Source organism: Falco naumanni, chromosome 3 (genome assembly GCF_017639655.2).
Source record: "Falco naumanni isolate bFalNau1 chromosome 3, bFalNau1.pat, whole genome shotgun sequence".
Classification (NCBI taxonomy): Eukaryota; Metazoa; Chordata; class Aves; order Falconiformes; family Falconidae; genus Falco; species Falco naumanni.
The window spans coordinates 4,982,687-5,008,418 of NC_054056.1; the positions used below are offsets into that span (position 1 = coordinate 4,982,687).

The window sequence follows — 25,732 nt, forward strand, 5'->3', positions numbered from 1 at the left end:
AGGAGCTAGCAGGCTAGGCGGAGCGGCGGGGTGCCTGGGCTGTACCACTGCAGCGGGGGCGGAGCCGCGCGGGCTGCACCATCGCTGAGGCGCGGGGGGGGAGGGGGAGCAAACGAGGAGAGGGTCCCCGTGGGTGGGGCGGAACCATTCCCGGGGGAGAGTGGGGGGAAATGCCAGGTGGGGCTGAACCATCCCGGCGGGGGGGGGCAGGACACACGGTAGAGGCCTCCACCTGCCCCCAGGCCTCGGCCCTGGCTTGTCCCACCCGGGGTCGGCAAGAGCGGGGCCGTGGGGGTCTCACAGAGCCGGGGTCAGTGTGAGAGTGGCCTGGGACCCCCAGCAGCACCCCGGGGTGGGGTTGGTGTGAAGGGGGGTCTGTCCCCTGAGGGCATCACCCCGCTGGCCTGGCCTCCCCAGGGTTCAGGGAGGCCCCACGGCCACCGCCGCTGCAAAGGCCTTTATTTCCCCAAAACCCAACGGCGGTTACGGGGCAGGTCCCGGCAACACCATGGCAGGAGAAGGAGCATCCCACAGCCAAGGGCTGGGGTGGGCATTGCTTGCCGGGGGCCACCTGCCATCACCGGGGATGAAGGAGGAGGCAAGGCCCAGTCCAAGGGGCCTGAGAGGGCTGGTGGGGCCCCCAAGCAGCCTGCTGTGGGGCTGGAGGCTGGATTTGCCCCCCAGGCAAGTGCAGGCATGGTGTGGTGGGCACCCACCGGGCCCCCCACGGAGCCCCCCACGTGCCAGCCCTCCACTCCTTGGAGTCACTTGTCGGCTTTGGCCTTCCATCGCCTTCTGGGGGGGGTGAAATCTGCTGCTCCCAAGATTCGAAGCACTTCAAATCTTTACTGCTGAGGTCCAGGCAGTGTTCGCCAATGCCCCAGGGCAATACGTGTGGAATCTGTGGGGACCTGGTGCAGGGGGAGCACCCCTGGGCACCCCAACACAAGGGTGTCCTGCTGCTGCTGGGGTCCTCACGGTTGCTGTTGGTACTGGCCCTCGGTGGCAGTGAAGAAGTCCTCCAGCACGCTTTTCATGTACTCAAAGGTGGGACGTTCCTCAGGCCTCTCCTTCCAGCACTGCATCATCAGTTCATACAGCTCCTGCGGGCAGTTGTCTGGCTGCGGCATGCGGTAACCACGCTCCAGGTTCTGTATCACCTCGGGGTTGGTCATCCCTGTGAGGACAACATACACGGCACTGAATTTGGATCACCCCCAGGTCACAGGTAGCACCCTACGTTTGCAAATCCCACCGGGAAACTTCCTTTCACCCTCTGCTGCCTCTGAAACCCCCAGTGGCTTTTGGGCTGGGGCTGGCCATGTGCATCGGGAAACGGTCGAAACCATCGCGGGCTGGCAGGGAAGGGAGCCAGATGGGGCGGCTGGGAGCGTGTGTGCGTGCAGGAGTGCATGCACACACTCGTGGGTGTGCGCTTGCGTGCGTGTGCCAGCCCTTCTGTCGCGCAGCTGCTGGGAAATCCTGACCTGGATATGGGATCCGGCCATAGGTGACGATCTCTGTGAGCAGGATGCCGAATGACCAGACATCAGACTTAATCGTGAACGTCCCATAATTAATAGCCTCCGGCGCCGTCCACTTAATGGGGAATTTAGCCCCTGAAAAACAGCAGGAGGGGAGAAAATAAAACGTTGTGGCTGAGCTGAAAACGTCCCTCTCTGCCTAATCTGATATGACAACCCTGAGTCAGCCTCTGTCCCTGCTATATGCCTGGGGACAAGCTGGGTTTGGTGGCAGCCAGCCCTTCTGCCCCCCTGCTACTTGGCCGGCTACAGAGCCCCCAGAATGGGCTAGCACCCCTGCAGCGGGCCTGTTCCAGCAGTAGCCACCAGGTAGGGCTGTCACCCCACCAAAAGCAGGGTCGGGTGGGCACGCAGGGCCCCGCAGCCCCCTCTCTGCCTGCGGGGAGATGGAGTGGAGAGAAGGCTGTCTGCACCCCCGCCTGCTTCCCTCTCCCGTGGCTGCATGCAGTCCTGCAGCTCCCGGGGCACCGTGGGGCCCCCCAGAATTGGCTGGGTGGGGGTTCTCCATGGCCCTGAGCTGTGTGCACCCCAAAAGCAGGGCTCGGCTGGGGACACACCTTCACGAGCCGTGTACTCATTGTCCTCGATGAGGCGGGCCAGCCCGAAGTCAGCGATTTTGCAGCCCAAGGTGTCCGATACGAGGATGTTGGCAGCCCGCAAGTCGCGGTGGATGTAGTTCTTGGCCTCAATGAAGGCCATGCCTTCAGCAATCTGTGGTTTGGAGGAATTGCAATTAATAGCCACCAGCCCAAGCAGGGCAGCCCCAGCTCCAGCCCCAGCAGAGCCCTCCCCACCAGCAGCCCCACAGCTCTGTCCCCCCCCTGACCTGTGCAGCCATGTCTAGCAGTTTGTTGATGCTGAGCTTGATTCCTTCCGAGGTCTTGAGGAAGTCCACGAGGCTGCCTGCAATGAAGGCAGCAGATCTCAGCAGCAAGCACACACACTGCCTCCCACCCCGGCATCTGTTGGAGCTGGGCATCATGGTGGTGGGGTCACCAGGGCACTGTCCCCCACGGCAACACCAAACGTGGGGCTGGGCAGCTTGCAACCCCCGGGGAAGGCAGGCAGGAGCAAATGGGCAGGAGACCACCCTGCCTGCAAGGTCCTTTCCCCCCTGCCAGGGCTGACCCCCGAGCTCCCAGCCAGTGGGACAGCTGTGATGCAAAGGCAGAGTGAGGAGAGGGGGAAATGATACCAAAAGCAGCTCAAGACACATAAGCCAGCACTGACCACTGGATAGGAACAGCTAGGAGCCGAATGACTGTGGCTCTTCACAGCCCCCAGCCACCCCCACCCTCACCCCAGCCACCAGCCACCCCAGCCTGGGTGCCCTCACCCTTCTCCATGTACTCTGTGATGATGTAGATGGGTTCCTTCGTCACCACGGCGTAGAGCCGCACCAGCCGCGGGTGCTGCAGGTTCTTCATGAGGTTGGCCTCCGCCAGGAAGGCGCTGGGTGACATGCTGCCCTGCTTCAGGTTTTTGATGGCCACCTTAGTGTGGCCATTGTAGAAGCCTGTGGAGAGATGGGGCACAGCATGATGGGGAGAGGGACCCCATCATCAGGCACGGCGGGGGGACACGTGGCAATAGCGGTGCCAGCCAAGGGGGCAAGCGTGGAGACTCTGCAGATCTAGCGCATCCCAACCCGAGACTGCGCAAGCAAGAGATGTTTGAGATGGCAAAGGCTGGCTGGTGAGGGGCAGAGGACCTCGCGCCCTGGAAGACTGCCAGAGGACATCTGGGGACAATCATAGCTCCGTGCTGGCCACCTGGGCAAAAACCTGTAACCACATTTTAACCCACCAGGCAGAGACTTTTAGATGTGGCTTTCAGCCACACGGAGGAAAGGAAGCTGCTGGTTGCTGGGCTTTGAACCAGAGGGCAGCTGGGGGAGCTGGGCAGCGATGCTGAAGCCAGGCTTCTGCTGGGTACCTGGAGGGGACTTCACAGGACAGCCAGCACCCATGGGAGCGAAGGCAGGGACCGCGCTCTGAGCCTGCGGGGTAGGATGGAGAGGAGCAGGGCGGCCCCAGTGTCTTCCCCATGTGGCACCCGAGGAGCAGGAGGTGCTTTTGTGGCTGGATCACAGCACGCTCAAGGCTCCGCGCTGCCTCCGAGCCTCCAGCTGCTCCCAGCCTTGCAGCGACAGCCGCAGCGACAGCCTTATTGTGGCTGCATCTGCTCTGAGGGCGGGCAGAGCAGCCCCTGTGCACACACCTCCACCAGCATGCCCATCCGGGCAGCGGGTGCCTGCTTGGGCAGCAGTGCAGGGGTCCGAGTGGCTAGGGGTGGGAGACAGGGGGAAGCCTGGGGGGCTTTCAGTAAACCAGAGCTGCCCCTGGGCTGTTTTAGCTGCTGGTTTTCTCCCTTCTCCCAGGGGTCTTGTGAAAAGCCAAGGTCTCATGCTTGGGGGTGTGCTGGCTGCTCCGTGCGACACCCCAGCTGGACCCCTCCCCAGCCCGAGGATGCCGTGGGGCCCGGTTGACGCTGCCTACACCAGCGTCCTCATCCAGGAGGAAGCACCCCAGTTTCACCGTGACTCACCCATCCAAACTTCTCCAAACTGCCCCGCTCCCAGCTTCTCCACCAGCTTCAGCGACTCTCGCGGCACCTCCCACTCATCCTGCCACCATGGCTTCTGCGGTTTCTGGGTCCGGCAGGGCTTGCCAAGGCGGGTGCACAGCCCGTCAGAGCTGCCTGTGGCATGGGGGAGGGGGGGGGCAGAGCCAGTGTCAACGCAGCAGAGGGCACAGGGGGCCCAGCATAAGCTAATGACTTTGCTGGGGCACGGGTAGCAGTGTGTCCTGCTCATCCCATCCCTTCCCTTCCCATCCCATCCCATCCCATCCCATCCCATCCCATCCCATCCCATCCCATCCCATCCCATCCCATCCCATCCCAACCCATCCCATCTCATCCCGTTCCCATCCTATCCCATCCCAACCCATCCCATCTCATCCCATCCCCATCCCATCCCATCCCCATCCATCCCATCCCCATCCCCATCCCATCCCCATCCCATCCCCATCCATCCCCATCCCCATCCCCATCCTGCCCCCATTCCATCCCCTGCCTGCAGGCAGGACCAGCCCCTGGATGGCACATACGTGTGTAATACTCCACCAGCTCGTGCAAACTGCCAAAGGTGACGCGGGGGGAGATGTAGTACCCCCCGTTGTCCATGTTGCGGATCTTGTAGTGCTTCACTGTCTCGCCCTGGTTCTGGTCAAAGTCCCTCACTGACAGTGAGTAGGAGCCTGGGGAGACGGGACTGTGTGGGTGTGGGATCCCAGCACTCCTCCTGTGCTTCCCAGCACCTTTCCCTGTGCCGGTGGCGGGAGATGCCGGCAGGGCCTGTGGGACGGTACCTTTGGAGGTCTCGCTCTCCCGGATGAGGAAGGAGCCGTGCGTGTTGCCTGACGCCAGGAGCTGTCGCTCCGCATCCTTGCGGCTGATGTTTTTGAAGAACCACCTGGGGACACGGGACATGGTTGGGGCTGGGGGGAGTCAGGCCACCTGCACCCACCGGTGCTTCGGGGGATGCTGCTGACTCTCCCTGCTGCCGGCACAGCCCCTGGCAGGGCATGGCCCCTGTCCAGCCCTACTCACGGCTCGGGCTCCAGGCTGTTCACCATGGCCACAAAGTTGTAGGGGATCAAACCCTCCTGGCCGGTGGTGAGCGACTGTGCCTTCCACCATTCCCCGCTCCTGCAAGGACACAGTCAGGTGAGACTCCCTCTGGTTGCTGGGACCCCTCAAGGACACCCCTGACAGCACCGGGATGCTGGCTGGGGAGCGGTGGGGTCATGCCGGAGTGGGTGCTGGGATGCTCTTGATGCTCACTCACTCTTCCAGGATGCGGAGCTTCTCGCCCTTCCGCAGCCCCAGGTCACCATCGTGCTTGGGCTCGTAGTTGTACAGGGCCACCACCAGCTTATCTGGGAGAACAAGTGGAGGGGCAGGGGGGTGGTGGCCAACTCGAGGGGTGTCCACAGGCACCCCCTGCCCCGGCCAGACCTTACCTTGCAGAGGCGAGCACGGCGGGGACGTGGCCTCATAGGACACCAGCGGGTCTTGCACCTCGGAGCCGTTGTGGATCAGCCTCTGCCAGGGGACGAGAAGCCGCGTGAGCCCTCGCCTTCCCGGGGTTTGGCCATCCTATGGCCACCTCTGGAAGCGTTTGGCCACCAGGACTGGGGGGTGTCTGCTTGCCCCCCTCCTCACCTGGCGCTTGCTTTTGGGCTCGATGGGGTAATTGCAGTGCTCACAGATGTCGATGTTCTCGATCCAGTCCTCATCATAGTCCGAGCTGCAGCAGCAGCCCATGGCGGCTGCAGGGGGGCAAGAGGCAGTGAGAGAAGCCCCCCCAGCCCCTCGCTCCAGCGCATCCCCATCCCTCTGTCCCACCGTCTGCCTTCCTACATCCCATGGCCCATCCCACGCACTTCCCAGGTCCTCAGCTGAGCTGGGGGCATCCCCTGACTCTTTGTCACTGGCCATATTTCCTCCTAATTTTGTCCTGGCTTTGATAATTAAAAAGACGGAAGGCAATTAGTTCCCAGCCTGAGGCTCCCCTTTCCCAGCAGCCTGGCATTGCCAGCTCCTTCCCACCCTGCAGCCCTTGGGCTGATCCCGCCCTCCTCCATCTAGATAACAATCTAATCATGAATATCCTATTAACAATTAATACATCTTTGCATGGCCCTGCAATGCTGTTTGATGAAGTTTGGCTGGACCAGGCACCTCCTGGCCCTAAAAGCAGCTCCTGGGGTCAGAGGGGGATGCAGGCGCACCCTCACCCATGGTGCTGTGTCACCTCCGATTTCCTTCTCCCCCAGGGCTCTCATTAGCCTCCCCCAGGGCTCTCGTTAGCCTCCCCCATGAATTCGGCTCTGCTCTTTTTTCTCCTTCATCAGGGCTGTCCTTTAAACCCCCATCCCTGCTCGGGGGGGCCCTCATCCTCAGCACCTCACCCTGAAACATCAAGGAACCCCCAACCTCAAGCATCAGCCCTGGCCACGGTGACACCAAGCTGGCACAGGACTGTGCCCCAGGGTCCCCATCACTGTGGCGTGGGCACCGGGGCAGCCTGGCAGCGATGCCACAAGCATTGCATGGGCACTGCAAACCACCTGAGCAGCTCTTGCCTTCTCGTGCAAGGCCCCAGCGGTGCGTCACATGGAAAATGTGGCCCACAGCCCTGGAAAAACCTCTTCTGCAGAATCCCCCACGCCTACACTGCCGGGATTTATCTCCACCAAGACCTGGCCCCCAAAACTCTCTTTTCCAAGCTCTGCCCAGCAGCTCTGAGGGGCTCTCGGGAGGGGGGCCTGGCACGGTTTCTGCAGGTGGTGGGTGCCAACGGCAGGGCTGGGAGCCCCGTGCCACCGAAAGCCAGCCCAGGTGTCTCTGCCCCAGCTCCCAAAACCAGCAGCTGCTTTTGCGAACGCCGAGTGGGAGCTCTTATCTGGCAGCAAGGCGGTGCAGCTGCAAGGGTCCTCAGCCCCACCGTGCTGGGTCCCCAGCAGGCCAGCTAAGCCCTGGGAGCTGCTTTGCTGGGAGCTGGTGGCCATGGGCAATGACGGCACCATTTTCACCTTGGTTTCCTACCCGGGAGCAATTGCACGGCTGTTTTCTCACAAGCACACACTTAAATCCACCTCTCTCCATGCTGCCGAGGAGGGCACGGCACTGAGAGCTTCATTTCAGCGTGTGCCTCCATGGGATGCAGGGAAGAGCTCACAGGGGGCCCCCAGGGAGGGTGCAGGGTCCCCAGGGTGCCACCAGCCCCTGGTGTCACCAGCCTCAACCATCAGAACCTGCTGCCAGCCAGACCCCCCCTACCAGCGCTGCCAGGGCTGGTTTTGCAGACCAGGAGCCCCCTCCCTGGGGGATGGGGTCCACACGGCAACCACATCAGGGACACGGGGGCTGTCCCCACAGTGGACCCTCAGGGTGCCCACTGCCACAGTGGCCAACGGGAGCAGGTGACGGGCGATTTTGGCAAGGAGAGGGCAGCCGAGCATGCCGTGTGGTGCTGCTCTGGGGACTCAAATGCTAAAAAACACCCTGGTGCCTTCAGCTTCTGGTGACACCTATTTGGGGACACACTTTGGCACCCAAAAAGGGGTTCGGCCACACCACAGTGGCCTGCTGATGGCAAGAGAAGCAGGCAAGGTGCCGGTGATGCCCAGGCGGTAGCACAGCCCCAAGCACAACCCTGGCCCCACGGAGGATTTTGGCTCCCAAACCCACCCACAGCCCTACAGACGCATTTACCAAAGGCGAGCGGTGCCAAGAGATGTTTTTTCCTTCTTGCATGAAGCCAGGGTGGGGAGGGAGGTGCTGCTATTGTGCCTTTTTGTCTCATGTACTTAAGCCACAGTGTAATTTCCACTGAGCAGCCGTTTCACCTGGTGAAATGGGGTGTTTGAAGTTGGGTTCTGTGACTGCATCTGTGCAACCGAATTTCTTGTGCAAAGGCTGCCTGGGAGGGATGTGTAGGCGCTCCTGCCCTGTGCCTCATCATGTCCCTGAGGAGGTGTCTGCACGCATGCATGGGTGTGCATGTGTGTCCTTGCACGGCTGTGTATGTGCCTTTCCCTGACTTTGCTCAGGAGTGTGTCTGGACCCCCTGGCTCTTGCAGGAGGAGCTGCCCCATGCCGGCCCTTCCACTTCTTTGGCCAGGTCCAGTGGTTTGCTCACAAGCACGGGCAGGTGTGAAGAGGGCTGAAGGCTGGGCTGACCCCATCCCTGATGCTCTTCAAGGCTCACCAGGGTGTCCTGAGTGACCCCAAGGCAGCTGTGACCCAGCTGGATGCTAAGCCCCACACTGGTCCAGCTTTGCAGAGAAGATGCGAAGCATCATGGCTCCAAAGCTGCCATTGCAGCGGGGAGGTGTTTGTGCTGAGGTGGCATCCAAACCAGGAGTAGCTCAGTGTCTGAAGCCCTCAGAGCGGGCAGGGACCCCGCTAGACCAGTGTTAAACTGCTGCTTGTCCCTAAGCTGCTCTCATCCACAGCCAGGCAGGCAAGAGCCTGGTCCTGGGGACAAAATTCCTATTTTTCCCTGGAAATGGGGTCTCGGGGAGAGCCCTGTGAGGGGCCAACGCTCCCACCCTGGGCAGGCCCCCCCAGGCGGGCAGAGGGCATTGGGACAGCGACTTTCACCCCAACTAAAAGGCCACAGAGGGATGGGGAGCACAGCCCCGCTCCCCCCACCCATCACCCAGGCACAAGTGCTCACACCCTGCTGCCCAGGCACCAGCGCTCACAGCCCCCTGCAGCAACGAGCCCAAACCCCCATTTCCATCGCTCCGAGGGGCAACCGCGGAGAATACAAGGGAACCCTCATCCTCCACAGGCGCCTGGGTGGTCCCAGCTCCTGTCCGGAGGGTGCAGACCCCATCGCCCCCAGGTCCCTGTTACCTGTTGGCAGCGAGGGGAGGACCAGCTGCTTTCAGACTCCCATGGCCCGGCAGCAAGTGTGAAGGTACCGTGTCCTCACTCACATCCTCTCCATCCCTGGCAGGAGCACAATGACCCTCTGGGGAGCAGAGACGAGCCCCCCGCACATGGGCGCCCGCTCCCCACCGCCACCACTCACTGCTGCTTACCACCTGCCCTGGTTTCCTGCCTCATGAGCAAACTCTAGAGAAGCTGGTTCACAGCTCGCGAACAACCACAAGAGCTAGTGACAAACCCTGATGGCTTCCTGCCATCCCCAGCACGGAGGGTCTCTGCTCTGGGTGGCCCTGGCCACCAATTCCCAGGGACTGGGTGGGCAAGGGGATGCTAAGTCGGTGGGGGAGCAGGGTCCGGTGGGCTGGGGGATGTGCTGCGAGGGGCCAGCCATGGGCAGGGGATTGTCACCTGCTGCCCAGGCAGCCCCCAGCTAGCTGGTCCCCTGTGCTGTCCCCTCTCTGGTGCTTGGTGTGGGCAGGCTGGCAGTGCCACGCACCAGCTGCCCCTGACCCCAGTGGACCCTACGCAGGTTGTGGGACTCATCCTGCACACCACAGCCCTCGCTTTGGCTGTCACCATGGGGTCCCCCCAGACTCTGGCGCCCCGAGAGCCACAGGGGCAGGGGTGAAGTGAAGGGTACGTGTTATGCCCCAGCCAGGATGCCAGCCTTGTGTTTCTGAAGATAGCTCAGAGCATAACAACCACAACACTATTGTCTTGGCTTTTGCAATCAAACACGAAGCCGCAGGTACCGGAGGCATGGGCAGGAAGCCCAGCTGTGTCAGGGGGGGCTGCAGGAGCCTGTAGGGCATCGCTGCAGCAGCACTGGCTGCAGCATCCACCCTGGCAGGTACATTTTCTAGGGGCAGCTGTGCAGCCCCATTCCCATCCCCAACACAGCAGGTGCCCCCAGCAAGGGATGGTGGGGAGCGCTCCAAGGTGCTGGGGTGTGCTGTAGCCTCAGGGTGCACATTGGGTTCTTCCCATGTCCTGCTGCTACCCTGGGAAGGAGAAGCAGCCCCCCAAGTTATGCCTGGGTCACCTCACATCTTCTTCAGCAGCACTGACAAAAAGGGTTCTACAAAAGTCACATCCTGCAAGCTGCAACTTCTGTTGTAAAGGGTTTGATGTTAATATAGGAAGGGAAAATCTAAAAGCGAACTGCTCTGGTGAGTACCTCCAGGATCCCTCCTGCTCCCGGCACAGTGCTGTCAGGGCTTGGAGACGGGGATGTGGGGCTGCCCAAACTCTGAGCATGGCCCCTGGCACCTCCCGGCATCAAGCCTCAGAAACAACTCCTCCATTCGCAGCCAGTTTGGTGACAAGCATTTCCTGCAGCGATGCAGCCCAAGCACCCATCCGCTGCCAGGGGTGCCCAGGAAGATGCTGGCAACAAGGTCCCCAAAGCAGAGACACTGTCTCTCCGGCATGGCACTTTCCTGCAGCAGAAACCGATGAGAAACCACCCACCCTGTGAGCCAGAGTCCTGGGAGCAGCCAGGGAAGGGGCGATGGCAACACGGACCCCCCTGCCACCCCCACATCCCCCACAGTGAAGGGCTGGGAGCCAGATCTGGAGGCAAAGGCAGGTGCCCAGGGGCATGCAAAAATAAAGAGAAAACATCAGCTCTCGCCTTCACCTCCTTTTATTCCTTCTCAATGGGCTGCACCCCACATTTTTCCACTGTGGTTGACCCCACCATCATTAGGGACAGAGCACTGGGTGCCCCAAAACACCCTGTGCTTGATGGGACTGGTGGCATTGGCATTGCCCCTGGGGCAGGGCTGGCAGCACAGGCTCAGCACCGCCTGCCCTAAGGGGGGGGCAGCCCTGGCAGCAGCTCTACAGTCCCCAAGGCATTTGTGGAGGGATCCCTGAGCCCAACCAGGTCTGGATGCACCCATGGGTGCCTGCAAGGCTCCCATCCAGGCTTGGTACTGAGCACTTTGCAGGGTCCTGCCACGCTCAGCAGAGGGAGAACCGTCGGGAGTTGATGTTCATGCGGGTGACGCCGATGTGCTTGAGCGGCGTGGAGAGCAGGAAGGCAGCCTTGGGGGGGATGTTGCAGAGCAGATCCGAGTCTTCCTCACAGCCCTCGAGGCCGAAGGTGGCATCATCCAGCATCTCCTTGTGCTGGTGGCAGGCCTGCTCCACCTTCAGCCGGTGCAGCTGCGCCCGCAGGCGCATCAGCTGCTGTGCCAGGCGCTGGTCCACAGCCTGCATCTCCTGCTGCACGGGGAGGTGGGCATCAGGGCCAGAGCCGGACCGGCCGCTGGGGCAGCTGCCCAGGCAGTGGGGGTGGTGGGGCAGCAGGGCTGGGGCTTGCCCAGGGCACAAACCCACCGGGGACCACACGCACACGTGGCCCTGGGGAGCCCACACACTGTCCAAGGGCTGGCACATGGTCGGTGCCAGGGTCACAGCCCAGGGTCAGCTCAGGCACCCGTGGGTTTGTACCCGCCTGGCTTTCGCTGCCGGGGTCACCCCATGGAAGTCACCAAGGCTGTGCCACACCAATGAAGTCCACCACAGCCGTGCCACCAGCAGAGCAGGCAGGAGGGGGTGACAAGTGCAGACCCCTGACAGAGCTGTGACCCCCAGCGCTGGGCAAGGGGACAGGGGCAGAGCTGCAGCACCGCAGTGTCACATGTGCCTTGCAAAAATCCACACGCACCGGCCGTGCTGGGCAGAGGAGCAAAGCAGCGTGCCATGGCTGGAGCACCCTGGCCCGGGCACATCCCATCGCTGTCGCGTGAAGCCGGGCTGCCAGTCCTCCCTCTGCACGAAGGAGCCCTGTGGCCCCGTCCCTGCCTGGGGGCTCAGCTCTTGCCCACCCCTCGTGCCTCCAGTCCCTGTCCCTGCCTGGGGGCTCACCCCTCGCTCACCCCTCGTGCCTCTAGTCCCTGCTTTGGGGCTCAGCCCTTGCCCACCCATCCCTGCCTGGGGGCTCAGCCCTTGCCCACCCATCCCTGCCTGGGGGCTCAGCCCTTGCCCACCCCTCTTGCCTCCTGTCCCTGCCTGGGGGCTTAGCCCTTGTCCACCCCTTGTGTCTCCCACCCCACCAGCAACTACTCACCAGCTCCATCCTGAGCCACTCCAGCGCCGCCTCCATGGTGGCGAAGCCACAGACGCTGCCATCCTGCTCATCCTCAGGGTGCCCAGGGCCCTGCCGTGCCCCCCACGTCCCCCCGGGGGTCCAACTGCACCAGGGCTGCCCCCTCACCCGGGCTTCCCACTCCAGGTAGGAGGGTCTCCGTGTCTGCAGCTTCAACTTGGCCGCCAGCGCCTTCACGCCGTCCAGGCTCTCCTGCTCCCAGGTGGGCTCCTCCTCGCCCAGCTCCTTGAACTTCAGCTGGCCGAAGGGCATGGCAGCACCCTTGGGACCCCCCCCCCCCCCAAAGCCCCCAGGTAGACAGAGGTTCTGCCCCCTGCACCTGCAGAGTGAGGAGCACCCTGGCCACCAGCACCCCCAGGACGATAAGTGTTGGGGATGTCGAGGGCAATTCCAACGGGCAGGAACTTTCCTTATCCAGAGGAGCGCAAAGGAGGGGTTATTTGGGTTTGTTCGTTTTGGTTTCTTTTTTTTTTTTTTTTTTTTTTTTTTTTTTTGTCTTACTGTTGTTTTTTCCTTTTCTTGTCTTTTTTAGCATTATTGTCTCCAGCTGGGAGGAGTCTCCCCGTTTCCCTGGAGGAAGCCTTCACCGGGATACACTGGCAAGGAGGAGCGGGGATGATTTATCCCCGGGCGAAGCCGCCCTCTCGCACCGGGGGGGGGGGCCGCAAAAACAGCCCAAGGACGGAAAAAGAAACCGGGCGGGGGGGGGGGGGGGACGGGGCGGGACACGGGGCGAGGAGCCGGGGGGCAGCTGGTGTCCCGCATCCCGGCCGGGCCCTTAAGGTGGAACCGAGTCAGGATCTGGCCGCTCCCCCCCGCCCCCCCCCCTCGCCGCCCTGCCCGGTGCTGCAAGCGCTGCCCGGGGCGGGCCGGGGGCAGCGTGGGGGGGTTACGGGACTGGCCCGCGCCCCACCGGCGCCGCCTGCCCCGGGGACAGCCCCCCCCGTCCCCGAAACCCTGCGTGCAGCGCCCCTGCTGCGCTGCCAGCCCCCCGCGTCTCCCTCCCCACGGCCCCCGCGTGTCCCCTCGCTGTCGCACCCCACGCGGTGACCCCCCCCTTCCCCCCCCCCCAGCCCGGGAGACCATCGCCCATCCCGGCCCCGCCGGCGGAGCCGCCCCGGGCCGGGCCACCTTAACCCCGACATCCGCCGGCCCCGCCGGCCCCGCCGGGTGTGCGGTCCCAGCTCGCACCCCGGGGTCCCCGCTCGCACCCTGGGGTCCCCACTCACACCCCGGGGTCCCCGCTCGCACCCTGAGCTCTCCTGCTTGCACCCCGAGATCCCTGCTCGCACCCTGAGCTCCCCTCCCCATGCCCTCTGAGTGCACTCTTCGCACTCTGAGGTCCCCTGCTTGCACCCCAAGGTCTCCCGTGCACCCCACAGTCTCCCGCTCGCACCCCGAGAGCCTTGCTTGCACCCCAAAGTCCCCCGCTTGCACCCCAGGCTCCCTGCTTGCATGCCGAGCTCCCCTGCTTATACCCAGCAGTTTCCTGCTTGCACCCTGAGATCCCCGCTTGCACCCCGAGGTCACCCCATCTCCCACTTGCACCCCAACATCTCCCACTCGCACCCCGCGGTCCCTGCCTGCACCGAGCCCGAGCAGGTAAGCACTGGGGTGGCCACAGCAGGCACTGCTGCCAGCTGCTCACCCTCCTCCTCCTCCTCCTCCTCCTCGCCCAGGGCACTTGGCTCCATCCCCAGGGCCACGGGGGGGCTGTGGGTGCAGGCAGAGCCCCCCAGCACCCTGGGAGCCAGGTTCAGGCTGTGCTGGGGTGCTGGCGGTGCTCAGCACCGTACAGCCCGGGCATGGCAGGCCCCATGGCGGGCAGCGAAGGACCCCAAGCTGCTCCCTGCAAGACAGCGGTTGCAGTGGCACCAGCTACCACCCCCCACCCCCCCCCGCATGCAGCACAGCTGGCGTGGGGTGCAGGGTACCCAGCTTGGGGTCTGGGCACTGCTGGGGAGCCTGGCACCAGCTCAGCCCCCTCGGCCAGTGCCTCAGTTTCCCCATCTGCAGTGACAGCATTACTGGGGGAGGAAACATGGCACTCCCCGCATTTTGCAGCGAGGAAGCTCTGTAGGCTGTAGGTGACAATGTAAACACGAAGAGGGGGGTGAGGCTATAGGGCCCCGTGTGACGCAGAGGGAAGAGGGTTTGCGGGCTGGGCTGTCGCTGCAGGATTTCCCCTTTCTCCCTCCAGCCTTGCGGCAGCAGGTCCTGTGCCTGGCTGCCAGCACCGCCATGGAGTTCTCCGAGCTGATCAAGACGGCGACGGTGGAGAGCGTGCTGCTGTCGTGCGTGGGGCTGCCGGCCGTGAAGGGCACCCTGTGCATCACCAGCCACCACCTGCTCCTCTCCTCCTGCCCCGGGGGGGACAGCCAGCCCGGCACCCTGGAGCTCTGGCTGCTCATCCGCAACGTGGATGCCGTGGAGAAGAGGTGGGTCTGTCCCCACGGCTGTCCCTGCGGTCCTTTCTACCAGTGTCACCCCTGCCTTAGCTGGAGGAGATCCCCCACTGCTCTCCCGGCGGCAGGGCACGGGCACCCCATGGCGCTGCCTGCTGAGCCTCGTCCCTCCTCTTCCCCATGGCCCACGCCGGGCGACGCTCGCGGCACCGGCCATTGACCTCCTCTTCTTCTCCGTGCCTCAGAGTGCAGAATTTAGGCTGGTACCAGCCCCCCCGGACTAATGACTCCCCACGAGACACCAGGTTTGGCTTTTAATGCTCTCTTGGCTCTGCTAACCCAGCTGGCAGCACCCGGCTTTGTGCTAACCACCGCCGTGCCCACCGGGCCCCAGGGAGATGCTGGAAATCTTGGCTTCGGACAGGCGAGCCCCCGGTGCCGGATGAGAGCCAGCGATCCCGCACCGGCACAGCCCTTTCGCTTCGCCCCGCTTGGCTCTCCCGGGGGGAGAGGGCAGCTCGGCGCTGTCTCTGCGTACATGGACCTACAGCTGGTCCTGAGCCCCCCCTGCCTCCCCCAGGATCGCTGGCTCCTCCGGCACCATCACGCTCCGGTGCAAAGACCTGAAGGTGCTGCAGCTGGAGATCCCGGGCATGGAGGAGTGTCTCAACATCGCCAGCTCCATCGAGGTGAGCTCCCGGAGCCTTGCCCAGGGTGCAAAGGGTTGGCAGGGGAAAGCGGCCGCCTGCAGTGTTTGCTCTTGGTCTGTCATTAACATGGGTAAACACTCTGCTCCCGGGCCGGGCAGCGTTGGCACCGGGTGCCAGCGGGGCTGCTGGTGCCAGCGCCTGCCCCCCCAGCCCTCGCTCTCGGCTGGGATGTGGCCAGGAGTAGGGAACAGACCCAGGGTTTGCAGAGCCCTGGGGACATGGTGGGGACTTTCTGAGCCACCTCTGTGCTCTGATCCGCACCCCCTGCCCGTGACCAGCTCCACCTTTGCTCTCGCTCCAGGCTCTCTCCTCGGTGGACTCCGTGATGATGATGTACCCGTTCTTCTACAGACCCCAGAGCCTGAAGCTCGAGGAAGGATGGCACCTTTTCCCTCTCGAGCAGCACTTCCAACGGATCGCCTCACAGGTGAGCCTGGAAGGGAGGGAGACGGCTGGGCTGGGGGCAGAAGCGACTCCCCCCCGCCATGCCGGGCTGCCCACTGGGGCTCACACAGCCAAGACGGCACCCAGGGCAGCCCCCCCTCCCCCCCCATCTCCCCCAGACGAGCCAGTGGCGGCTGAGCGATGTGAACCGGGATTTCACCACCTGCCCCACGTACCCTCCCACCGTCATCGTGCCGGCAGCGGTGGACGATGACACCCTGCAGAAGGCTGCCCGTTTCCGGCAGGGCGGGCGATTCCCCGTCCTCAGCTATTACCACTGCAAGAACGGCACCGTGAGTCCACCTCCCTGTTCTGCCCCTTGTCTCCTCTCCCACCACTGCCAGCCCTGGGGTGGCTCTAAGCCCCCCAACCCCACAGGGTCCCCCCACTGCCCACTGGCCCTCACCCCGCAGGCGATGCTCCGCAGCAGCCAGCCACTGACGGGCCCCAACCGAAAGCGCTGCCGTGAGGATGAGATGCTGCTGGGGACCATCCTGGATGAGGGGGAGCGAGGCTTTATCATTGACACGCGATCGGCCCAGGCGGCGAAGCAGGCTCGGATGATGGGGGGGGGGCACGGAGCCCAAGTCCTCCTACCCGCAGTGGAGGAGGCTGCACCGGCCCTTGGAGAGGTGAGGGGCTGTGCTGAGGCCTGGCGCTCTCGTGACATGGGTGGTCACACTGCCCTGCTGATGGCATGGGGACTCCAGCCCCCTGCAAGACTCACCAAGCCCCTGACAGCGCTCTCCTCCCCTCCCAGAGGCCGCCCGCTGCAGGAGAGCTTTATTAAACTGGTGGAAGCCTGCAATGACACCTCAATCAACATGGACCGGTGGCTGAGCCGGCTGGAGAGCTGCCGCTGGCTGAGCCACGTCAAGGCAGCCCTGAGCACAGCCTGCCTGGCCGCACAGTGCCTGGACAGGTAAGGGGGGGGCTGCTGCCCCACGGCCCCCGCTTGCCCCCTTTCAAAGCTCTTAACACAGCACAAACCTCGGGCATCACCCCGGGCTCGCCAGCATCACCCCAACTGTCCGCGCTTGCCCGCAGGGAGGAGGCCAGCGTGCTGGTCCACGGGGCGGAGGGGACGGACACGACGCTGCTGGTGACGGCGCTGGCCCAGGTGATCCTGGACCCGTCCTGCCGCACGCTGGCAGGCTTCCAGGGGCTGCTGGAGCGGGAGTGGATTGAGGTGAGACCAGCAGTCCCAAGGGGGCTGGGGACCCCAGCCTGGCTGGGCACTCCCCCCACTCCTCTTCACCCCCGTTATTCCCCCTCGGGGGTCCCACAGGCTGGCCACCCCTTCCACCTCCGCTGCGCCCGCTCTGCCTACTCCCACGCCCGGCTGAAGCAGGAGGCGCCGCTCTTCCTCCTCTTCCTCGACTGCGTGTGGCAGCTGAGCCGCCAGTTCCCCTTCTCTCTGGAGTTCAGTGAGCATCTCCTCCTCACCCTTTTCGACAACGCCTACGCCTCTGCCTACGGCACCTTCCTCTGCAACAACGAGAAAGAGAGGCAAGTGGGTGGGAAGCGGGGACAGCACTGTCCCTTAGGAGCAATGCCGTGGTCACCACTGTGCCCCTGGCGCAGACCCTGTCAGATGGGGCAGAGTGAAGCCCTCCCGGTCATAGCCTGGGTAACCCCAGGCCCCCTGGGAGGAGCTGAAACGCTTCTCCACTCTCTGGCAGGTGCCTGTGCAAAGTGAGGGAGAGCACACATGCCCTCTGGGCCTGGCTGAACCAACCTGGGGAGAAGAAGAAGTACCTGAACCCCCTCTACTCGCACAACGCTCTGGTCATCTGGCCCTCTGTCGAGCCCCAGAGCATCCAGCTCTGGCAGGGTGAGCTGGGTCCGGTGCCCTCCAAACCCACCTTCAGCTCTGAGCTGGGCTGGGTGAGGGAATGCTCTGCTTTTCCCTCTCTCGCCAGGGCTACGGCACAGCTGAGACAACACACAGCCCCTTCTCTCCTAGGTTTATTCTTCCGATGGATCCGTTCATCCCAGTACCTGGACGAGGCCTGGGCAGAGGTCCAGCGGTTAGCAGAGGGGGGCGACCCCCCAGTCAAGGAGAGCGTGGAGAGCAGGTTGAGCCGGTCCCTCTCTGACCCCGCTGCCCAGACAGAGAACGGAAGATGAACGGCAGCGTGGGCAATGCGGTAATCCAGTCCCCACGGGCTGCCGGGCCAACGCGACACTGCAGCTTTCCGCAGGAAGCGCTGTGCGGGACACAGGCCCTGCGGAGCCTGGAGGACAACTCCAGGATGGGGTGGACAGACCCTTTTTGTAGCCTCTGGGCTGCACAGACTGAGCTTGTTTCAGTAAAGTGGTCTCTCTCACAGCCCACACCTGCTTTCCGCGCTTACGTCGGGGCAGGAGCAGCCTGCTCCCTCCCCAGCGGGATTTCACCTGGACCGCTGGTGGAGAAGGCAGCGGGAGGTCGATGTGCCCAGCAGCATCAGCCTCTGGCAGCTCCCACCACGGCGTGCCAGGCTCACAGCCCCTGCCCGGCTGCCAGGCACAGTCAGCACAGCAAAACCGAAGCAGCAAAACACACTAAAGTCACGAGGCCCCCTCCACAAAGGGCACGCTGACTGCAGTTCATGTGTTGCATCAGCCATGAAATCATAGAATTTCTCCAAGCTGGGAGCCAGCCCGGGAAATCTGCCCTTGAACCCAGTTTCGGGGAAGGAAAGAGATACAAACCACCCCTCCGGACAGACAGACACAGGGCGAGAGGGCTGGAAGGATGAGGATTTGCAACACCAGCGTACTAGTGCAGGAAATAACTGTTTCATGAGGAAAGCTGGCTCAGGGTCAGTCCAGCAAATAAACAAAGCACCAGAACTGGGTGCGTGTGTGTCATCTGGAAAACAATGACTGGCTGCTGCGCTTCCAGCCTGTTCACACTTCAGGGCTGGACCCGAACGACAGCTGCAGATCCTCCCCGGGAAAGAGTTAAGCTAGGGCGGACAGAGGCACTGTCTGCCCATGGGTGGGGAGCCAGGCACCACCAACAGAGCCAGGAAAGCAAAGCACTCAGGTTAATTCTGTTCCAGCCCGAAAAAAAAAAGCCAAACCAAAATCAGAGTTGCTTTTCCTTGTGTTTATAAAAGATTTCTGTTTATTTCCTGATGATCTTTTTTCTCCCCTGATATATAAATATGCCCAGCAGGGCAGGAAGTCAGCATATCCCCAGGGGCAGGCAGGCAGCCAGCCCAGCTCCCTCCCTTGCCTTCCCTCTACCTCCGGTGAAAGCCAGTCCTGCCCTTTGGAGCCGGTTGGGTTTCTAGCTCCCCACCTTCACACAGCCCCCCGAGTTTGCTGCTAACTGCTTCCCGCTGCCTCCTGCAGAGCGGAGTAACTTCAGGCCTTACAACAGTTCTGTGCAGGAGTCGATGGACCGCAGGAGGGAAGAGGAGGGGAAGTCCTCCTTTAAGCTTCAAATTCAAACTCAAAGTATTGGGGATCGAAGTAATGGATGCGAACGTAGCCATCCTCACCCCCGCTGCTGTAACTACAGGAGGAAAGACAAAGATAAAATCACTGATGTTGTCAGGACCTCGCTGCCTCCAGGTTTATACCAAATAGTGGTGAGGTTTGTTCTCACAATGCCCCCCAAAAACTGATAAAGGAGTCACAAGACAAAACAAAACAATCAGTGATGCAGCCAAGCTGTGCAATAGGGCCTAAATGAACCCCCTGGTCAGCCTGGGGGGAGGCAGCAGGGCTGGAATGGGAGAATTAAGGAAGGTGCTTGCTCCATTCCCACTGCAGAGCTCCTGTGAGCCTAGCCACATCCTAACCAACAGGTGGGCCTGGCTTGACTGGGGCACCCTGCAAGACCCACAGAGATCCTCACCTCTTCCCATCGGGGTGAAATGCAACGCTATTTATCGGACCAAAGTGACCCTTCACTCTGCCAAACTCTTCTTCAAAAGCCAAGTGGAAGAACCTGGGAGAAGGAAGATTTAAATTACCTCAGGAAGTTGGGAGTTTGGTTAGGGACACAATCAGGGTTTCCTCAAAAAAGGTCTGCAAGTTTAATGATGCAAGATGCTCTGAGAAGAGAACCCTGGGCTGTCAGGAGTGAGGATTCAGCCCTGCCAGAGGAAAAGGACCAACCTTGCCTCAAATTTTCCAATCCTGGTGGAGGTTGTGGTTACATCCATGGCCTCTTGCCCACCACCAAGCACAACCTGCAACGGACAGAAGCCACAACGCTTCAGTGCTGCTCACTCCACACGCTCAGCAGGAGCCAGGAGAGGAGGAAGCCAAACTTTGGGGAAGCCTCCTACTAACCCAGCAGATCCCGCAAACTCATGAGCAGGCCTGACTCCAGCCCCACGAAGTTCCCACCTCCCAGACACATCTGAAGATCAGAGGACACAAAGCTTTGTTCCCTGCACCAGACTGCAGCAAAGCTCCCCAGACCCATTCCACAGTGATGTTTTTTTCTAGCCGGGCTGGTAACACTCCGTATTCCAGCTATCTGAGGCAAGTCACAGTAAAATCGTGACAACGAGCGAGCTCATTCTTACGTGATCAAAAATGGGGGAGAGTGCAGCAGAGTTCACCGGTCGCTCTGTCCGGAACGTCTTCAAATGCTCGAGTGTCGTGCAATCAAATAGCTAGGAAGCAAAAGGGAGAAATTTATTCTGCAGGAGGGCCGGCAACCCAATTAACTCGCACAAATCTGGCTGCTAGGCCTCACCTGGGCAGATGTTACCCCCACAGTTGCTCATGGGCACCCAAATCCCAAAAATATTTCCCCAAAATACTGGCCTAAGATATATCTCGCCTCTATCACTTTTTGGAGGTAGCACACTGCAGACATATTTTGGCAATGTTCTTTTCAATACTTGGCCATTAATTCCACAGGGTGCATCTCCCCTTTCACACCAAACTTTCCCCTCACTCAAATTTCTAAGGAGCAAACCTCTGCAATAGCCACGTCTCTGAGCAAAAGTCCTGCAAGCAAATATCAACAGTCCCCTGCATTTCTGGTGGGAGGCCTCACCTTGGCCGTGTTGTCCTTGGAGGCAGTGATGAACATGGTCATGTCCCTGGAGGTCTGAATATCGTTGATTTGCTTGGTGTGCTCCTTGATGTTTGAAAGCTGCTCCCCTGACTGAAGGGTGAAGAAGGCAGTTTCAGCGTGCTGGCAGGCAAAGTGAGTGTACATGCGACTTCCCCATTAAAAGAAAATGTAGGAGATGTCACTGTCAGCTGCAGGGCAGATGTTGGTACGTCGGCCTTGCTCAAGGGAGCCGCATATTTTAACTATCCTTCCATAAGGCCGCTGGTTCGAGCCAAAAAGGCCATATTCTGTCCCATGACCACACCAGGAATGCTGTGATATCCTCCCCCAAGCACTGCTGCCCGGGGAGATGCTGTTCCTTATCAGACTGACCTTGGCACTGAACTGGTTCAGCTCTCCGCTCTCATGTCCTGCGATGATGAACTCTCCCAGAGGGCCCCACACAGCACTAGTGATTTTGGAGTCACTGCAGGGAATTTTCATGTAAGGCTCGTTGTTCTCTGCAGGAAGGAAGGAAGGAGACAGAGAGACACAGTGACACTGGCTCCAGCGATCAACACTTCCCCTTATTCCCTGGTGCCAGTGCTGGCCTGGGTTCCTCACCAATCTGGCTGGGGTCCCGGAGATCAAAGAAGCTCACGAAACACTGATATCCCATCTGCTTGTCCGTGGAAAACATAATGATGTTTCCTCCGAAGTCGAACCCACACGTCCTCACCGCTGAGCTTGTCTTCACTAGAGCGAGCTGCTTTCCTGAACGCAGAGCAGAAAACGACACTTCACTGGGTATTTGATTGCAAGGTTAATGACAAAGATCAGCTGAACGGCAGGGTCAGGGGGAGGATGAGAGCACTGGGCGCAGCTGACAAGCAAGTTTGGCGACCTGCAAGCTCTCACTGCACGTTTTGACTACTTGGGTGGTAAAGTAAGTCAATTCACTACATATTCACCAGAAACCAGGCACATACACAAACCCTGTCCCCTCCAGCAGTCCAATTTAGGATTCAGACCTCTTTCAGGGGGATGAACAAGCACGTGTGTATGCTGCCACCACGTCCTGCCAGTTTAGTGGACTTCACAGCAGGACAAAGCTGGGACACAAACGCAGCTGTGTGGGAAAAGTCTTACCTGTTTCACAGTCCCAGAGCCGACAGCTGTTATCTGCAGAGCCAGTGAGCACATGTCGTGTGTCCCCTACGCCACCGGTTAAGGAATATCAGTATGTTCTCAGCCCTAAAAGCTGCTGTCTAGATACCATGGGAATACTTATAAACACAAGTAAGAAGCCCTATCAGATATTGGGCAACATCCATTCCAGGACTAACAACACTCCAGTGCAAGCAGACACAGAGACTAAGTGTTCCCATTACAAAATCCACAATTTTCCTTTTGAAATGTTAAAGAAAAAGGCTCCAGCTGTTGCATTAACACACCCTTTGGAGACCAAAGACCTTGTGCAACTCAAGGCACCTTCCCCAATCTCCCAGGGCCACAACAACAAAAGCAGTGATGCACAAATGAGGGCAGATGGAGCACACTGCATGTGTTATTCCAGCCCGGGGGAAAAAACCAGTACCCAGAAGACAGAGTAAGGGAAAGACAGCGGAAGAGTTCAACGCACTATATTGTCCCCATGCTCCTCTTCAAGAAAAAACAGCACAGCAGTTGGGAGGAATCACCTCAAGTGAATCACTGTAAAGAAAAATCCGGGACAAACTGGTTTCTGCGATCAAAGGATACAGTCTGCATCCACACACCAGACGGCTCCTGTGTGGCCATTGTAGGTACCCAGCCTCTCTCCATTCACTGAATACCAAACGTTGACAATCTGGGAGAAGAAAACAACCCAGCACCCCTCTTACCAGCCGGATTAATTAACGCGACTGATTAATTATCGCGGTGAGGGTTAGCTTTCAACAGGGGAGGGGAGCAGGGCCCGCCGCACTCACGGGATCCTTGGCCACGGTGAAAAGCAGGTCTCCCTCGCGGTTGTACTTGATTTGCGTGATGGAGCGCTCATGGCCCTGCAGCAGGATCGGCTTCTGCGAGGGGGGAGACACCATTTAATGCTTCAGGCCAGACGCGGCCGAGGCCGCCGGGACGGGGATCCAGGGCCGCGGGGCCGTGGGGGGCGGCAATCCGCCGCCCCCCACGGCCCCGCGGCCCTGGATCCCCGTCCCGGCGGCCCTACACCGCCCGGTCACCAGTCACTACCCCCAAAACAGCCCCCGCTCCATCCCCTCTCCTCACCATGGCGGCAGCGCTGTGGCGAGAGAGCCGCACGGGCACTTCCGGGTCAGAGGGCGCGCAGAGCGGAAATACGTCACCGTCGCTATGGCGCCCGTGGGTGAGCTTCCGGGGCTGAGGGGAGAGCGCTGCTGGGCGGGGAAGGGTCGGCCCTGAGGGGAGTAGAGGGGGTTTCTCTTAGGAAGGGAAACAGCCACCGCTTTTGTGGGGGTCTTCCCTGAGGGGGGCTGTGGCTCTGGGCTTGGGTTGCCTGTGAGGCGTTCGCTGAGGGGAGAGTGTGGCCGTAGGCCGGGCCTGCAGCGGGGCCTTCCCTGAGGGGGGATGTGGCCATGTTGGTTGGCTCTGCTGCTTTCCCTCAGGGGAGTGTGGCCGCAGGCCGGGCCCTGCTAGGGGCCTTTCCTGAGGGGGATGCGGCAGCAGGCTGGGCTTGCTGCAGGGTGTTTCTCTGAGAGGGATGCAGCAGCAGGGCCTGAGTGGGGACCTTCATGATGGAAGACAGCAGTGAGCTGGGCTGGGGGAGGCTGTTCCTGCTGGGGGGTGGCAATGAGCCTGGCCAGGCCCTCTGTGGGGAGATGAGGACAGGTTGACCCGGTGCGGGCCCTCTCAGGCCGGTGATGGCAGGGCTGGTGTTCCCCTGGGGCCATCAGGCCACTGAGCTCAGGCTGTGCCACAGGAGAGGCAGTGGTGCTGGTGCTGGTGGCTGTGCTGTGGGGCAGCACCGGGCCGTTCCTGCGCACAGGTGCGGCGGGGCTGGAGGAGGTGCAGTGCCAGGGCCGCCTGCAGCAGCTGCTGGCTGAGATCCGCTTCCTGGGCCTCAACTACAAGGTGAGACTTCGTCTGCTTCCCGGGCCTCAACTACAAGGTGCAACTTTGTCCGGGCTCTGGGGCCAGGGAGGTAGGAGGGTGTCAGGCTGCCTTTGGGATCACTCCTACCTCTTTACTTCTGGACTTGATACTTAAATATTCCATTTATCATCAGAATTCTTTAACCTCAGTAATATTTCATTTAATTGCCTATAGCGCTGCCTCTTCCTGTGCAGAACTGAGACTGCTTTTGCAGGCAGCAGGTCATTAACCCTCATATTTTGCATGAAATAACCACAGTCTGCCTTCTGCAGGCTGGGGAACTAAGGCATTGAGCAGGTTGTGACTGGCAGCGGAATCACTAGAGTGCCACATTGCTGCTGCCAAACACAGCACAGTGCGAGTGGGTCTGGGGTCCTTCATTGCCCACTCACTGGGAGTGCGTGTGGTGGGTTTGCAAGCAGCAATTGAAGGCTCATTTCTTCCTGCAGTACATGGTGCCATTTCTGCTCAATCAAGGTGGATCTCTCCTCTTCTACCTCACCTTGGCATCAGCAGGTTAGTTCTCGTTGCTTTTCTGGAGTGGGTTATTTGGGATTTTGGGAGGATCAGTGCTATTGATTAGTCTGGCGATTCAGCTAAACATCAAGCAGCTGTCTTGCCATAATCACAAAACAGTGTCTTACAATGTGTACAAGATTATCCATTTGTAAACTCTGTTAAAACTGTTCAATTTCAGATATGTCCCTGGCAGTACCGCTCTGTAACTCCCTGGCTTTGATAGTCACGCTGGTGACTGGGAAGATTCTGGGAGAAGACATTGGTGGTAAAAGTAAGTTACACTTCAAACACATCATCTCTTGCATCTATTTGCTGACTTAATAGTTTGGGCTACCCTCTGGTTCCTGAAGAACAGCAAATACCCACCAAAGGCTTTAACTAGTTAAGCAGCAGTTCTTGCTACAGAACCCAAAAGGGAAGTGAAATGGACTTGTGGGCAGGGTTAGTAAATGTGAAGCTAGAACTGGCTATTCTAAGGTAACAGAGCTTAGAGGCCTGAGCCTTTACCTAACTAGTTATTTAACTGTAAGAGAAGCACTAAATAATATGCCCACCATGGAAAAAGAGCACCCCATAAGCCCCCAAATGTTAATACCCATCCTTTCCTTCCCTTACATCCTACAATAACATTACCCTGCTCAGAAAGTGAGAAAATGGCAGGAAACTTGAAAACTTAGGAACACCAGGAGCCAGCGCAACAGCTGTAGGAATACACTAAAGCCTTTCTTTGTTGTTTAAGCCTGGTTCTTGCTAGCCAGATATACATCAGCAGCAACATTTTCTTACAAACATGCTTTGCTCAATGTACATGGGCAGTCCAACCATCCAACCCCTTCAGAACTCCTCTGGTCCAGGTCATATCTGTCTAGACTTTTATGCTGTCCTGTTTACCATGGCATCTGAGCACACCGTATTTAGCAATGAGAAGATCTGAGTGACTGGCATTGAATTGTGCATGTTCCCAGTATATTGTTTTTCATTTCTATAGGGGTTGCAGCAGGAATGCTGCTCACAGTCCTTGGAGTCATGCTCTGTGTCGCTGGTTCGTGAATGAGACACAGTGAGCAGCAGAGGAAAAGAACCTTTTCAAAGGTAACCCCCCATGGCCGGAGGTGGAGCTTCTGGCTCAGCAGCAGACCCTTTGGCTCAGTTGCACCCAGGAAGCTGTATTTTGACACATGGGTGTCAAAAAGTGTGGACCGTATTCCCTGAGCACCAGGGTGGAGCAAGGCCTGGTGCAAGGACATCCTATTTAATGTCTTGAGTTAAGGAATTTTTTATCTGTGGGTGTTTCAAGGAAAGGATGGTCGTCTTGTTCAGTGCTGGAGGGATAATAAATGATTAATAAATCATTCAGCGTGACTTTCTGGGCCTAACTGATATTTGTATAGAAGGGATCTGTT

At 60.2% G+C, this 25,732-nt stretch overlaps 5 protein-coding genes across 6 annotated transcripts; 2 read left to right on the top strand and 3 right to left on the bottom strand.

Moving 5' to 3' along the window:
• Position 1: 1 nt before the first annotated feature.
• Positions 2 to 9,145, bottom strand: LCK (LCK proto-oncogene, Src family tyrosine kinase). Its single transcript, XM_040587923.1, has 13 exons — positions 8,976 to 9,145; positions 5,772 to 5,878; positions 5,570 to 5,651; positions 5,395 to 5,485; positions 5,157 to 5,255; positions 4,916 to 5,019; positions 4,655 to 4,804; positions 4,092 to 4,244; positions 2,881 to 3,060; positions 2,371 to 2,447; positions 2,102 to 2,255; positions 1,488 to 1,619; positions 2 to 1,177 (listed from the first exon to the last, which is right to left on the bottom strand). The coding sequence occupies exons 2-13, from the start codon at positions 5,871 to 5,873 to the stop codon at positions 975 to 977; spliced, it is 1,527 nt and encodes a 508-aa protein (XP_040443857.1). The 5' UTR covers positions 5,874 to 5,878; positions 8,976 to 9,145; the 3' UTR covers positions 2 to 974.
• Positions 9,146 to 10,640: 1,495 nt separating this feature from the next.
• FAM167B (family with sequence similarity 167 member B) lies at positions 10,641 to 12,769 on the bottom strand. Of its 2 annotated transcripts, none has more exons than XM_040587902.1 (2): positions 12,088 to 12,769; positions 10,641 to 11,237 (listed from the first exon to the last, which is right to left on the bottom strand). In XM_040587902.1, the coding sequence occupies exons 1-2, from the start codon at positions 12,376 to 12,378 to the stop codon at positions 10,977 to 10,979; spliced, it is 552 nt and encodes a 183-aa protein (XP_040443836.1). In that variant the 5' UTR covers positions 12,379 to 12,769; the 3' UTR covers positions 10,641 to 10,976. The 2 variants fall into 2 exon arrangements, with proteins under 2 accessions (XP_040443836.1, XP_040443835.1); XM_040587901.1 differs by having other exon boundaries at positions 10,641 to 11,240; positions 12,088 to 12,764.
• Positions 12,770 to 13,287: 518 nt separating this feature from the next.
• LOC121085256 (myotubularin-related protein 9-like) lies at positions 13,288 to 18,523 on the top strand. Its single transcript, XM_040587753.1, is given in 12 exon segments — positions 13,288 to 13,728; positions 14,327 to 14,564; positions 15,112 to 15,220; positions 15,543 to 15,668; positions 15,805 to 15,978; positions 16,099 to 16,263; positions 16,265 to 16,317; positions 16,446 to 16,607; positions 16,733 to 16,874; positions 16,974 to 17,194; positions 17,368 to 17,519; positions 17,652 to 18,523. Coding segments are annotated over 11 exon segments (1,665 nt in total). The 5' UTR covers positions 13,288 to 13,728; positions 14,327 to 14,367; the 3' UTR covers positions 17,816 to 18,523.
• A 269-nt stretch (positions 18,524 to 18,792) lies between these two features.
• On the bottom strand, positions 18,793 to 23,051 carry EIF3I (eukaryotic translation initiation factor 3 subunit I; the record flags this gene model as incomplete). Its single annotated transcript, XM_040585622.1, has 11 exons — positions 18,793 to 19,193; positions 19,539 to 19,631; positions 19,802 to 19,875; positions 20,218 to 20,307; positions 20,697 to 20,807; positions 21,090 to 21,217; positions 21,321 to 21,470; positions 21,846 to 21,911; positions 22,458 to 22,545; positions 22,667 to 22,759; positions 22,968 to 23,051. Coding segments are annotated over 11 exons (1,059 nt in total), but the record flags the coding sequence as incomplete, so codon positions are not given.
• TMEM234 (transmembrane protein 234) lies at positions 23,037 to 25,681 on the top strand. Its single transcript, XM_040587914.1, has 5 exons — positions 23,037 to 23,064; positions 23,638 to 23,789; positions 24,260 to 24,326; positions 24,508 to 24,600; positions 25,318 to 25,681. Exons 1-5 carry the CDS (start codon positions 23,052 to 23,054, stop codon positions 25,377 to 25,379), a joined length of 387 nt encoding a protein of 128 aa, XP_040443848.1. The 5' UTR covers positions 23,037 to 23,051; the 3' UTR covers positions 25,380 to 25,681.
• The last annotated feature ends 51 nt before the right edge of the window (positions 25,682 to 25,732 follow it).